A 14,978-nucleotide genomic window follows, 5' to 3' on the forward strand; every position below is an offset into this window, starting at 1 on the left:
ACATTCATTTGCAGAAACAAATAAAATAAACAATATCTTGCTGGAAAACCCTTTTGGGTTTGGCTTTTGGGATGCTGGCTAATGTGAAGAGATGATTGGCTATGATTATAAAGCACCATCCTGAGCATTGACTCAGTCAGCTGAGGAGAAAATCCTGCTGCTCTGCATATCAGTAAATCTGTCAGGGGTGTAACAGAGTGCATATCTTAAACCTGTCTCGCAGTGCACAGGAATGTCACTGGATCTTCAGTTGTGAAGGTGTGTGCATTTCAAGCCTTCTGTGTTTGAGATATGTAGATCTAGACGTACATCCCTGACATACACCATTACATTATTTATCTTCTTAGTAGCTTTGGGACTTTTGTATTGTATCTGCTTACATAGGTCGATATCTTATATGTAAGGAATTCCTGTGCCCATGGATACAACTTATTAACACATAGTACATCCTTTGGGTTCTACAGTTTATAGCATTACATGTCAGGCATATAACATTGTAGTCCTATGAACCTGACGAAGTTGACACTCTGACATATCATAAACCCAACAATAAATAAGGTCTTGTGCAAGTAGGACTGCACGGGATTAAAAGCAGTTCAACTGTTGACCTATTACACTGGCCTTAAACCTGTACCATAAGGTCAGCTAAAACTAGGCTGGCTAGACGTTCTTTCAAGGGCTTCATTAGTTGTATCACATCAAATACCTGGATCCGGTTGGGGGTACTCGAGGAGAGGTTTGAGAACTACTGAAAAGGAGCACTGCCAGAGGGCCTGTGTGAAGTATTTTGTTTCAAACATGTATCCTGGCTCAGTTATCCAATTAGCAATATAAACAAACACTGATTGCATATTAGAGCGTAATCTTCAGCTGTCATTATCTGGGGTTGAGAGTACATATTACAAGTATTACTATACTATGCTAATGGTAATGGCTGAAATTGACGCAAAACAAATGTATTGTTTGATGGCACCTCCATTCACTCAACAAATACTTTACTACCTCATATCAATATACATTTGGCTAATGTTTTGCAAATGAATGAATCAATACAAACAAACAGTTAAAAGATTTTCCACTCATTAGCCTGAATGATGCTCTCATTAAATACTATGACACACTGCCATCTACCGGTGACAAGCATAAATGCACATGTAGGCAGTGAAACAATCCCACTGAATATCCAAAATACTCCCATGCTGGCTCTATGTGAAGAAGTAGGAGACAGAATTTTAAGATGGCATCCTAAGGTGTCTTTCTGAGGAAGTCATTTAGAATTAATAAGTGTTTGAATACACTCAAAGTAATTAAATAATCTGAAACATATTTAAGTTTTCATGAAAACAAGAAAAATGTCAAGTAAGAAGTAAAAGATAAATTTCTAGTTAGTATGTAGTATATTACTTTCAGTATCCATTTACTAAAAGTAATATACAATTAACAAAGCTAGGCCATTCTCCTCTCACACAGCCGACTGTCTACAATGTAGGTTTACCTGATATTACCTGACATAAATCATACAGTCAATCTGAATATGGCTAATCTGTTTCATGAAGACAGAATTGAATGAAATAGAATCATACAATGTCAAATTGAGTGGAGTTAACATATAACCATAAAAGGCAGTAATTTGAATTGGTCTCTCTTCCATCCTTTTGATTAATTTGCATTTCATATTCAAATGCTTGCCTTGAACTGTAAAAAATAATAAGTGTATCACCTTTTAGTGCCGTTAAGGTGTACAGTTTGTTTTATGGTGGGTAGCTGGTGTTTCAGGAATGACAGGGGACCCCACTGTTAAAACAGAAGTTGAGGTCTCCTGTGAATTGTGGCTCAGGTAAATCCCAAAGGTGGCCTGTAGAAAAAACAAACACAACTCCTATAAACGACAAAGAGTGTGAATACCTGTCATTGCTGCTGTAAGCAGAAGCTATAATTCAGTCATTTAAAAATTATTTTAGACCACCACAACTTGTTGCTCTCTGACTGTACACTATTAAACAATAAAACTGTGGTCCACAAAAAAGTAGTAAATGAATAGTTTCTGATTTAAGAACAACTGTTCCATCTGACATTATGTTATACACATTTAGCATTGCACCTTTCCAGAGTGACACTGCACAATGCAAGCAAATGTAAGTAAATCCAATTGTTTATGCTATTTTTTCTGGTAATTATGCCATATAGGAGCATGAATGTACATTTTAAAAAGTAATAAATAATTACACCTGTGTGTGTTTTAGAACTGGAACTTTCCTAACTAAATTGGAGATTTGGACAATATTAAATGCTTGCCTTTTACTCTGTACTCCACAGACTTTTAGTCACACAATTCACATGCAGTTAGTTCTCAGCTTTTATTAAAAGGTATTTTATACATTTTAGTTTCTCCATATAAAAATGATAGCACTTTTTATACATAGTCCCTCGATTTCAGGGCACCATAATGTGTTTCTGGTTAGTTAGTGTGGTGCAGGTATAAGAGATTTTTCAGTATAGTCTCTTCCAGGCTTTCGGTTGCCTTTGAATCTATTTGCATTTTTCAACATGAGGACTTCTTGTGCCAATGAAAATCATTATTAGAAATAAGAAAATCTGAAACATAGGCCAAAATCAACTGTTTCGAACATCATTAAGAAGAGAGCTCTGGTGAGCTCAGTAATCACCAAGGGCCTGGTAGGCCAAGGAAAACCTCCACCATTGATGACAGAATAATTCTTACCATAATGAATATAAACCCCCAAACACTTGTCTGACAGGTCAGAAACACTATTCAGGAGGCAGGTGTGTGGGCCAGTGACTACTGTCCGAAGAAGACTTCACAAACAGAACTACAGAAGCTACAGCCAGGTTACAGTTAGCCAGGAAATACCTAAAAGAGCCTGGAAAGTTCTGGAAAAAGTTCTGGAAAAAGGTACTATGGACAAATTGACTTGTATCCATCTTATCCAAGCTCAGCCTCAACCAAATGCCTCCAAACGCCTCCCACGGCAAGATCCTAAACACACTATAACAAAAAATATTTTTTTAAAGCTATGAACTGGACATTTTTTAGAAAGTTTGATATAAATCATCAATCTGACTTGAATCCAATTGAAAACTTTGAACACTCGTTTTAGGAATGAGAAAAGCGCAGAATAATATGCAATCTCAGTTTTAAAAAGACTGCTTAATAGCTTAACTTTGAGCCTAGCCTGCAATTTTCTAGGACCTCACAAATATTTTCCTAGATGAGTGGGAACCCTGAATTGTGTTTGCGCTCATCGACTGCCCTCTTCACTTCAGCCGACAGATTGTGATCGATACACTGTCTGAGATGGCCATTACAGACATTCTTTTTTTTTTTGCCACAGAACCATTTCTGTGTGGATTTTCAGGTATGCTTTGGGTCATTGTCTTCCCATTGTCCGCCTACAGCCAAGTCTGAGCCTTGTGGCAAGGGCAACCAGATTGTCAGCCAAGATTGCCTGATACTTGATGGAATCCATTATACCATTGATCTTAACCAGCGCCCCTGGACCTCTGGAATGAAAACAGCTCACAAACATTACTGGCCCACTAATATTATATTTCACCTTAAATATGAGGTGCCTCTCCTTTTCTGCATCTCTGTTTCAATGTCAAACAAGCCGTTGTAGTAGCTGACCAAAACATCTTTTCCCCAATGTGCTATGTGCATTTGGGGTGGATTGTCCACTGAAAAGAAGGTATGTCTCATTGAATTCACATTTTAAAAAATCCTGATTGAGACTTGAAACTCAGCGAGCAGCAAAAGTATTTTACACTTTCGTGCTTCCACACACTACCTGGTGGGACTGCAGGAGTTTTCTGTAACATTTGAAGTAATCCATGAAAAATAATAACTGAGCATATTGGTTATAAAACCAACTCTCTCCACTGACCTTTCCACTGCGGCAGGCAGCAAGTGATTGCAGAGGCTCTTGACTCCTGGCTGCTGTAGACTGATCGATTCCAATCATCTGACACCGGCCACATTGTCCCGCCACCTGAAAGTATATTACTATCTGATTGGATTTCTCAGTTATTTCAACATAAGAAGAGGTAAAAAAGCAAACATTAAACAGGTTTCCACAATAATGTTAAATCAATTAATGTTTAAAAAACTGTTTAAACAATGACAATAAAATAAATTAATTACAATGCTCAGAAAGACTCTTTAAACAATTTGAAAAGGTTTTTTTGCAGTGCTCCAAAAGCATTGGCATTGGTACTTGATAGAACCTTTTAAAAGCTTAAAACTGAAAATGTGACTCGTGATGATGGAAGGAAAATAACTTTAAACATAAAATGCATGCTGTATTTTTATGCTGTATTTCTTTTTGCTGTATATGGTTAATATTAGCATTTTGTTTTAAAATAAGAGCAGAGAATTCATAATGAATAGAGGCTATGGCTAAATGACAAGCTTTTCTGAAAGTCTAAAACATATTAGATAAGATAGGCATATACTCAGATAAAATTACACAGAATAATTGAACTGCAGTTTAGTTAGCATATGGGGATGTACAGTACCATCCCTCAAAATTCCAAAATGCACTTTTGGCTAATGAACTCACAGTGTTCTTTTTGAAAAAAATTTAATCAATCTCTCCAAATATTTAGCAAATAAGTACTATCAGCTATGATATTGCAATTTCAAGCACGACCTTCCACTGAAACTGAGAGACCATATCACCTTGAAAAGGGTGTTGCCAATCTTCAAGCTGGTCCATTCATCCTCTTCAAAGGGCTCCTTTCCCCAGATTACCAGGTTTGCACGGAAACGGTGAATCAGCTGCCGGACATCACCGTGCTGTTGGCTGCCAGTACCGTTTCTGATTCCAACAAATATTTAAAGCACCATAAAGGAAAGGATGTTTATTCTATTCTATTGGTATCAATGGCATCAAGACTATCAATGTAGGCAGTGCTGTGAATGAAGTCATACTGAATGTGTAAAAGATTCAAATAAATCCTGTAATGAACCTGGGTACACTCAATATACTCAAAACTATAAAGGCAGCTACATTTTGAGTGTCCTTCTGTTCTTATAATGTGGTGTCCAGTATTCGACAAAATACTCTAAATATTAACAATATCTAACAAATAGCAAATAACACAATTTTGTGTAGGGCAGGGATTCTCAACACTGTTCCTGGGGAAACCCTGTGCAAGCTAGTTTTTGTTTGTTATATTATTAATTGTTTTAAATTAAACCATTCTAATGCCTTAACCAGCAGGTTTTTTTTTGCATTCATTATTTCGCAGTGCAATTTTCAACCACTATGGTAAGAAGATATACCGCGTGAAAGCATTAAAACTCACGGTTCTATTTGTATAACTTATTTTAAGATGCCATTGCTTTAGCAACAACAGTTCCTTATATTGTAACATGTGGCTGGCAAGCACGGGGCTATGCATTTTGGAAATCCACATACTATAAGATAATGTCAGTGTCCTTTTCAAGGCAAGTGTCCAGCGAACAAAATGCAAAATAGTTTCTAATTCAAAGAATCCGACAATTCTTATCTGTTTCATCATTGCATACCGCTGCAGAGTAATTCTGGAAACAAACCCCAAATGGTTACCTTTCAGAAGAGACCAAGATTATGCCTGTAGTAGTCAAAAGGGTTCAAGAAGAGTAACCATTTGATTTTGGGTATGTCATTTTCCAGCTAGTGTTTTGGTACAAAGTGTCAGTCCGTCAACTGTATATTTTGAAACACGAATTTAAGGACTATAAACACAGACAAAGGGTGAGTCAACATGTCAGTGAGCCTTTTTCAATAATAGGAAGGGATTTACAATGGTCTTACCTTTTGTACCTTTAAGAAAAGGGGCCATACGAAAGGGGTTAATGTCAATTGAACTAGAAAATGTCTCATTTGATAATTTAAAAAAACTAAATATAAGAAGATATTAAAGAGAATTATATATAATAAAACCTAGTACATACAGCGAGGTCAGTAAGTATTTAGACAGTGGTACAATTTCTGCACTTTTGATGGCACAACTCTAGTCATCATGTTGACAAACACTAATAACAGACTCCAAATACAATCAAAACCCTAGAATCAAGACTGGACACTGAAAAATGTATTACACCTGCACTAAGGAAGTGGCTGAATACACCCATCTAATCAGAGACAGCCGAAAAGCCAACTGTCCAATTACTTTTGGTCCCCTAAAATGGCGGCTCTACATGGATCACCCAATATGGATAATTAATAATTATTAAATCGCTATAATAATTAAATGTGACAGTCTGCCTTAATGTCATATTCAGTGTGATTAGGTGTTTAATTTCAAATCAAATGTGCTGGAGTACAGAACCAAAAGAACATAAATTGTACCAATGTCCAAATACTTACAGTACGGGCCTCAATGTATTTAAGACCTTTAGCAATTGTTGACAGACTGAGTATCTTACCTGTGGTTGATATGCTCCTGAAGGACAGCTATACTAGCCCTGTTGATGATCAAGTATTGGGCTTCATTCACCAGAGACAGGGGAACTGCTGGACCTCCTGGAAATTAAAAAGCATATACATTTTAATGAGGTCAGGAGATTCGGGAGGCAAGAAGGAATACTCACTGCCCTTCTTCAAATGGTAAATGGTTGGAATTTATATAACCAGCATGTCAGGAGCACTTCGGGGTTAGGTGTCTTGCTCAGGGACACTTTGACACACCTAGGGTGGGATCGAACTGGCAACCCTCTGACTGCCAGGCAACTGCTCTTACCGTCTGAGCCAATGTCACCCCATCTATCCTGAACAGGGTCGCAGGGGGGGTTGGAGCCTATCCCAGCATACATTGGGCGAAAGGCAGGAATATACCCTGGACAGGTCGCCAGTCCATCGCAGGGCACACACACCATTCACTCACACATTCATACCTACGGGCAATTTAGACTCTCCAATCAGCCTAACCTGCATGTCTTTGGACTGTGGGAGGAAACCGGAGTACCCAGAGGAAACCCACACAAACAGGGAGAACATGCAAACTCCACACAGAGAGGCCCCGGCCAACGGGGATTCGAACCCAGGACCTCCTTGCTGTGAGGCTGCAGTGCTACCCACTGCGCCATCCGTGCCACCCCCCAAAAAAATCTTAATACAAAAAGATTTGGTGAATACCCCAAGTCGCCTTAAAATCACTTCTACAAGCTCTTTCAGAACAAATCTGCAACTTATTTACCATGAATGAAAGTTCATCATTTAGATATCTTGTGAAGAGAATAAAGGACACTCTTCAAGAAAAGCTGCTGACCTGTCTTATGGCCCCTCATGCCTCTGGTGAAATCTGAACTCTGTCGGATGAGGCGGCAGGGTTTCCCCAGGAACTCAGACAGCCAAGCAGCTACTCTGTCACCACAGTCCACTGTTTGCACCCTTAGAAAGACAGCAAAACACTGTGCTATAATGCTACACGTTTTACATTCTTGAACATGTTTTTTTGCGCTTATATTCTTAATGTGTGAGTATGCAGAGAAAATGACAGAGTGCAGTAAACTCACCTGTCCCCACACACCTTGCTTTGACACACAGGCTCTTCCTGATATTGCTCACTGCTGCCCTCCAGAGGAACAAACACAGGATTCATTCCTAAGCAAAAAAAAGTATCTTTTATAATCCCAAATCCATGTCTTCAATACATGGCTTCCTTTCCTCAAAATGCAACTACTTTAAGTGGCAGTTAAAGTAGTTGCAGTGTAGTAGTATTAACAGTGTTCTCTATGGTGTGCCCGGCAGTCATGTCCTGGGCAAGATAGAGAACAAAAGTCCTTACCCAGTCACAAACCTGTGACCACATCACCCTAGTATTGTTTGATTTAGACTGGCACCCACTCAAGTTTAGAAAAGTACAAACACCCTACTCCTTAACTAGTTCACAGCAGTGTATCTCACCTGATGCATTTACACTCAGGTTTTCTGTGTCCAAATGGATCTGTGGATGAATCTGGCACAAGCGTGGCTCTTGTTTCTGGCTCAGACAAACTCCATTTCTGTTCACTACCATCCATACCCTGTCATACAATAGACCCTGTGGTCCCAAGGGCCATTCGCTCACCTGCAAAAGAAGAAGTACAGTATCCTGTTTAAAACCAAAATATGAACTTTTGGAAACATATTAGAATACATTCACAGTTTTGTTAAATGCACATATTTGTATGAAATATTAATTAATTCATTCATTATCCTAACCCGCTTATCCTGAACAGGGTCGCAGGGGGGCTGGAACCTATCCCAGCATACATTCGGCGAAAGGCAGGAATACACCCTGGACAGGTCGCCAGTCCATTGCAGGACACACACACTATTCACTCACACACTCATACCTACGGGCAATTTAGACTCTCCAATCAGCCTAAACTGCATGTCTTTGGACTGTGGGAGGAAACCGGAGTACCCGGAGGAAACCCACGCAGACACGGGGAGAACATGCAAACTCCACACAGAGAGGCCCCGGCCGACGGGGATTCAAACCCAGGACCTCCTTGCTGTGAGGCGGCAGTGCTACCCACTGTATTAAATATAGCTTTTATTATTATTATCTTTATGTATATCTTGGATGTCTAGATGGTGAGGATTTCACATACTGTGCGAAAGAGAGGGACAGTATGTTGTGATGCTGGTTTTTCGTTCAAGGCCAATACAGTGTTGGATTGTTAAGCCTTGTGAGAAGCCTGATCTGATTGAACTGATCATAAATACATTGCAGTTTTTTCTCTATCCCTTTCCCAAGCATCAAAGGAAATTATTTGGATACATAAGAGACACACTGAAGCCCTGAAGCTCATGTGAACAAATAGGTCGTTCTGATGCTGCCTCTTCCAGGAAGGTCTTATTACCTTTTAGAAGTGTCACCAGAACACCAGAGTATCAGTAACCCTGCACCACACCACAGGATCACTATTACCCTTTGTATTTAAAGTTTAAATGCTCTGAGCTACTTAAATCAACTTAATATCTTAATTTCTACATAATAATCACTGAGCTTTCTCAGTTAAACATTTTTTTGGTTTCAGTTTACATAAGTTGTTTGACACCAACCCATTTATCTCTAATTAGAATTTATCTAAGAAAGAATATTAACTAAATTATCATTATCCGCCAGGCAGATAAAGGTGGTGCAGATGATGTGTTATAAAAATAACTATATGTACAAATATATAAATATACAGTTCCAGAATTATTATGCACCAAAAGATATATTATTCATATAAGCTTTATTTTCAAACATGTGTCAAGTAGTGTGCATTATTAATGATTCAATGGAATCAAATAGTGTCTTTCGTTTTTCAAATAAATAAAATAGTATTTCCCCAAAAAACAGGTTTTACAATTATAGCCACCCCTGGTTTAATACTTTGTGCAAACCCCCCTGGCATAAATGACAGCCATGACACCACATCTAATTTATTTTATTACTAAATTGTGGAGTACAAAGGCAAATAAATAAATAATGGTTTTTTTGTCCCAAACATTATGGAGGGCACTGTATAGAGCTGTCAATACTCAATTGTCTATTGTCTCAAATTGAGAATAAATGTTTTCTATGGGTGAGGTTACTGCAATTCGTGGCACAAAGAGCTTTTGTTGTTGACATTAACAAAGACAGAAGTATACCTCCAGGGCTGCACAGGATTTTATTGGATACAGGAAGATGTTGGTCAGTGTTCCAGGGGTTTCCATGGCGCTAGCTGCTGGGGTAACAGGTTCCCCAGTGGAGATTATCTTTGCAGCAGTCAAATCACACTCCTCCTTCTTCCTGTGATTGTCAGACTGGACACCTGGTAATTGGTGCGGGGGGTGCTGGATGAGAGGAGGAGCTGCTGGTCTCAGTCTTTCCAGGCTTTCTTCCGCAACCTTTACTGGCCCTTGGACAAAGCACTTCACTATAAACTTAAGAAAGGTCTGACAGTCATTGAAGCTGGACATATAACCGAAGGATATGCGAACCGACCCTGTTGGACGCCCATCAATAAGGTCCATGTTGTCTCCACACGAGTGACCTGCCTGAAAAAAGCAAATTTAAATTCAATATAGCCATTCTCAGGATTGCAGTTACTATCTCTCCTAGTAGTTAAATTGCCCTTGAAAATGCACCCAATTCAGTCTAGTTCTACGCCAAATCTCTTCCTGCCTACTCAAATTGTACAGAGAGGTACCCCTTGCCACTGTCTCACTTGGTAAATAGTAAATGGTAAATGGACTGCATTTATATAGCACTTTCATCCAAAAAAAATGATAAAAGCTACAGTGCAATCCGTATGTATTTGGACAGTTGGTTCTGTTCTTTTGCAATGAATGAGAGTTCAAAGTGCAGACTGTCCCCTTTAATTTGAGGGTATTTACATCCATATCAGGTGATGCGTGTAGGAATCACATCAATAGTTTTTTTATCCATAGTCCCCCTCAATTAAGGGGACTAAAAGTAATTGGACAGTCGATTTCTCAGCTGCTTCTGAATAGTCAGGTGTATTCAATTGCTTCCTCCGTGCAGGTATAAGAAAGCTTTCAGTATCTACTCTTGATTCTAGGCTTTTGGTTGCCTTTCGAGTCTGTTATTAGCCTTTGTGAACATGAGGCCCAGAGTTATACCAATGACAGTCAAGGAAGCCATGATGAGGCTATAACTGTAGTTATAGCTACTGTCAGCTGTAGAACCAGGCCTATTTAAATGGATAAATCAAGCAATGAATGAACTTAAACGAATATAATTAAGTATAGCCATTTGTGAATGTGCTAGCATTGTCCTTTGTGTCATAAAATGGTGTATCATGCCTAGCCTATGCAGTGGCCAGTAGGCCGACGCTGGAAAAAGGGGAGCGTAAAGCAGCCGATAATACTTTAGCATATAGGCCAACCCTGAACCTGTTTCTGTTTATTTTTCTAGATTAGCAATCAAACAATTAGCTGAATAATCAAGATCAATATGCAGCCCATAATGACGAATAAATGAAAATGACAGAGGTAACTAGGCTACAGCATGATTGTTTAACAAGGATGGCAATAATCTGAAGGCTAACAACATGGTTTCCCAATTTCCTTACCTGTAGGTTACTCTTCACTGCGTCATTGGTGATGCCCAGGTGAAACTGGCAGGCACCTATGTTGCAGAAACAACCAGTGCGAACATGGATATTGAAAAGACTTGCCAGTTTCTCCACCTAAATGAAAAAAAAAAAGATAGATACATTATCAGCCATCTTCATTGAGTTGTATACACCGATCAGCGCACTTATTTATCTGTGCTTAAATAAGCAGATAATCATAAGTGAACTGCATTCAAAAGTTGAATTTTTAAATAAAAATGGAAATCCTGTAAGCTCATTGGGGGGGGGGGGGGTGCACGGTTTTGTTATTTAAATATCTTGGTACGTACTGGTGTTCACGATGACGTTTATCTTAACAGGTGCTCCAGGACCTGTAGAATTTTTCATATTTAAAAAAAATTAAATTGCTACATAAATTTCACCACATGCAGTACCATGTCATTTCAATGGGGGGAAGAAGGGTTAGACTGATGTAGGATTAGATGCCATGCATTTTAAATATTTTCAATTTTTTAATATGAAACATTTCACAGGTCCTGGAGCATCTGTTATTACAGGACAATAATTGATTATTGTTGGACAAAAATCAAGCAAGGAACACCTTGTTTCAAGTCCACTTGCTAGTTTCACTAAGTACCCACAACTATAGGCTATGATTGATTTTTAAATCACTAAAATGAAGAAATGCTAAAAACACATTTTTGCTGAGTCATCAGGACCAGAGTAAAGTTTTAGTATTGTAATGCATTGCAGTAACTGCACCATCCTTATTATGGCCAGTAGATAGTAAACATACCATCCTTTTTGTTTTTTTGGGTAAATTGTCTCTTAATGAGAAAATTCAGAAATCAGAATTTTAAATGTATCAGTCTGATATGGAGTTATGTAATTATTGTCTGACAGAGACTTGATTATTTCCCCACTCTCCACAAATACACTAGTGTTTCATTGAACATTTGAACTGAAGTAAGAGGCATTTTTGGGGTACTATGACTTTTTTTAGGGAAAAAAAATCACTAAGGAATGGTGGGGCCTTTACTTTCATCTGCTGTGTGCATACCTGAGAGTACCCCACAAAGCTTCCTTGGTTGTCCAGTAGGTTGAAGTTAAGGATGGCACCCTGCATGCTGGGGTCTTCGTAGTCTGTGTTACTGTAGATCAGAGCCACTGGTTTTCCATTGCTATGGCGAAGGCTGGCTAACAAAATGTATGTGTAGCGTGCAAGACCAAAGGTATGCAGCTGGATTCTGTCCATGCCACCTGAGAAGGAAATAATTATACATTGTGGCTGTTGCTATGACATAATAAAATAGCATGGCTGGTATTTCAGAGTATAAGGTTTAGCATTCAACAAAATGCGGGATGAAACTTGCAAAATAAAACATAAAATTAAATGAGGGGAAAAAACCTAAATAAAACAGATACATTTTATTGTGGATATTTCCAACATTTGGGCAGTCAATAATTTCATATTGAACAAGAAGATTCATTTGGTAATAAAAAAAAAGCTGAAGCTGCAACAGTTCAGCATTGAAGAAATTGTGTTTTTTCTGGTACTTGTATACCAGCCTAAATGGAGACTTTTTTTGTATTCTTGTATTTTTGTTCATTTCCACTTGCGAGTGACTTTTTTGGAGAGTCCAATAGCTCACAAACAACAAATCCAATGAGGCTGATGTTTTGCATGTACTCTATTGATTATATAAAGACATTCACAGGAATATTGAGCAAAATTGGAGGGGTCACCCCCGACACCTTCTCACAGGATGAACGTATTATATAATTTTCTTAAACCTGTTTACTTACCAGTGAGCCTCTGCAGTGTCTCAAAACCATGGTGTAGGGAAATTATATCCAGAAAAGATACAGTGCCATCTTCAAATCTGGAGTAATACAAGAAATGATATACTGTATATCATTCTACTTCTCAAGCAACTGAAGTCTATTGCACCAGGAGATCTGCATTCTGCACTTCAGTTCCAAATTACTACACATCCCACTTTACAATATTGGGGCAGGAGAGAGAGGGTTGCTTTTCGTTACATATCCACTGTTTGGGCTTGTACTGCTAAACCTTTATACAGTAAGTACAAGGAGTGAATAAATTGTACCCAGCAATTGTACCTAGCTAAATATCAATTGGAGCTGGGTGCTCTTCTGTTATGTTCACCTAAAACATGATACGAATAATATGTTAGGCAGAAAGATCTTTTTAGGATTTGTGTATATACCAGACCAGACAGCACACAACAGCGAATCAGTTGGGAACCTCTTTTTACAAAATACACCAACAATTATATTTTTTACTAGAGGGGGGATAATATATACATTTACAAGCTGTGGAATACCTGCTGGAAGTGGTTGGCCTTGCTACAAAATAGTCTTCTTCTGCCAAATAAGCTGCTGCTGTCCCTCCTCCAAAATATGTTTTTTTAAGAATGGATGCTGTATCATTTCTGACAAGCAGAGCTCCCAGTCCAGTGGGGAAGCCAAACATCTTGTAGAAAGAGATGGACACAAAATCAGCTGGATGTTCTTGGAGATCCAAAAATGAGCAGCTTACAAAAGAGGCGGCATCCAGTAAAACAAACCATTTTCCTTCCCTGTCACAGGAGGGGAAGAGCTTCCTGTTCTGGATACCCTTCACATACCATAGGGGGTATTTCTTTCCAGAGAAATTGCTTTGAGCAGGGTAACTGAACAGGTGCGGCACTTGGTGTGCTTTATAACCTGTCTGTGACAAGTCTTTTACTCTGCTTTCTACTTCTTCTGGTAAAATGGAAACAACTTCAGCTCCAACTGAGGATGCTACTGCTCTGATTCCCACTACTGAAGTGTGGTTATCAGTCAGGAAACAGAACTGACTTCCCAGATCCTCAGTGGAGGCTGTCTTCCAGGGAAAGCTCTCAGCCACAAGTTTGAGTGCAGCAGTGCAGCCGGAAGTGAAAACCACGGCATACTCCTCAGGGCTGGTGTTGAAATGCTGCAATATCCTACAAATACATACATCTGAGTTGATAAAGTATCCGAAGAAGAAAAATAAGAAAGAGAATCTTGCATTGAAAGTCTGTGAACATCTTTATCGAGCATGTAAGTTACCCTATTACAATAGATTTATAGTTTGCTGCTTATTATTGGGTTACATGTGTGAAGCAATTGGCTTTAGTAAATCTTTCAGAAATCATCTTCTGTATATTACTGCAGCTTTTAGGCTACTGTGTGAAGCTATCTGTTGCTTTAGTACTCAATATTTCAAGCTTTCAGAGGTAAAGTTACCTGTAGCGGACACGTTCAATTGTGTCATGGGTCATCCTGCTGCTTGGGTTATGGCTATGTGGGTTGCCTGTCAGATAAAAACATTATTTATTAAAATGATGTGGTTGAAATAATAAAAATAATAAAGAAATAATAATTGTTTATTGTTGTCTTTTTTTTGTAAAAAAAGTCCTTCCATTTTCTAACCTGGACAGGTCGCCAATCCATCACACCATTCGCTTCCATGCTTATGCCTACAGGCAATTTAGAGCCTACAATTAACCTAGCCTGCATGTCTTTGGACTATGGGAGGAAACTAGAGTACCGTGAGGAAACCCATGCTGACACAGGGAGAACAGCCAAACTCCACACAGGTGAGGCAACAGTGCTGTCCACTGCACCATTGGGCCACATGTCACCATCAGTGTAAAATGTTTAATTCAGCAAACAGATTCAAATTCAGTGTCACGTTTCAGGTCTGTCTCACCATGTTTTATGTTGATTTATGTTTATTCATGTTGTCTTAGTCACGTAGTGTCTTATCATGTATTATGTTAGTCTAGGTTTGTCATGTTGTTTAGTTTATTTCTTGTTACGATTTATTTTCTCGTCATGTCTAGTTATGTCTTGTTACGATTTATTTTCTTGTCATGTCTAGTTA

General features: G+C 38.7%; 1 protein-coding gene across 1 annotated transcript in view; it reads right to left on the reverse strand.

Annotated features, from left to right (window-relative positions):
• The window catches only part of mocos (molybdenum cofactor sulfurase), a 19,593-nt gene continuing 4,615 nt past the window's right edge, over positions 1–14,978 (reverse strand). The window contains exons 3-15 of the mRNA XM_061255706.1: positions 14,339–14,405; positions 13,411–14,055; positions 12,869–12,945; positions 12,123–12,322; positions 11,060–11,176; positions 9,633–10,022; positions 7,911–8,073; positions 7,520–7,607; positions 7,273–7,394; positions 6,431–6,527; positions 4,697–4,835; positions 3,903–4,007; positions 1–1,855 (exon numbers count right to left, since the gene is read on the reverse strand). Of these exons, the coding sequence (XP_061111690.1) occupies positions 1,733–1,855; positions 3,903–4,007; positions 4,697–4,835; positions 6,431–6,527; positions 7,273–7,394; positions 7,520–7,607; positions 7,911–8,073; positions 9,633–10,022; positions 11,060–11,176; positions 12,123–12,322; positions 12,869–12,945; positions 13,411–14,055; positions 14,339–14,405 (2,333 nt within the window). The 3' untranslated portion in view covers positions 1–1,732. The remainder of the gene's footprint in view (positions 1,856–3,902; positions 4,008–4,696; positions 4,836–6,430; positions 6,528–7,272; positions 7,395–7,519; positions 7,608–7,910; positions 8,074–9,632; positions 10,023–11,059; positions 11,177–12,122; positions 12,323–12,868; positions 12,946–13,410; positions 14,056–14,338; positions 14,406–14,978) is intronic.

Source organism: Conger conger, chromosome 9 (genome assembly GCF_963514075.1).
Source record: "Conger conger chromosome 9, fConCon1.1, whole genome shotgun sequence".
In the NCBI taxonomy this organism is placed as follows: domain Eukaryota; kingdom Metazoa; phylum Chordata; class Actinopteri; order Anguilliformes; family Congridae; genus Conger; species Conger conger.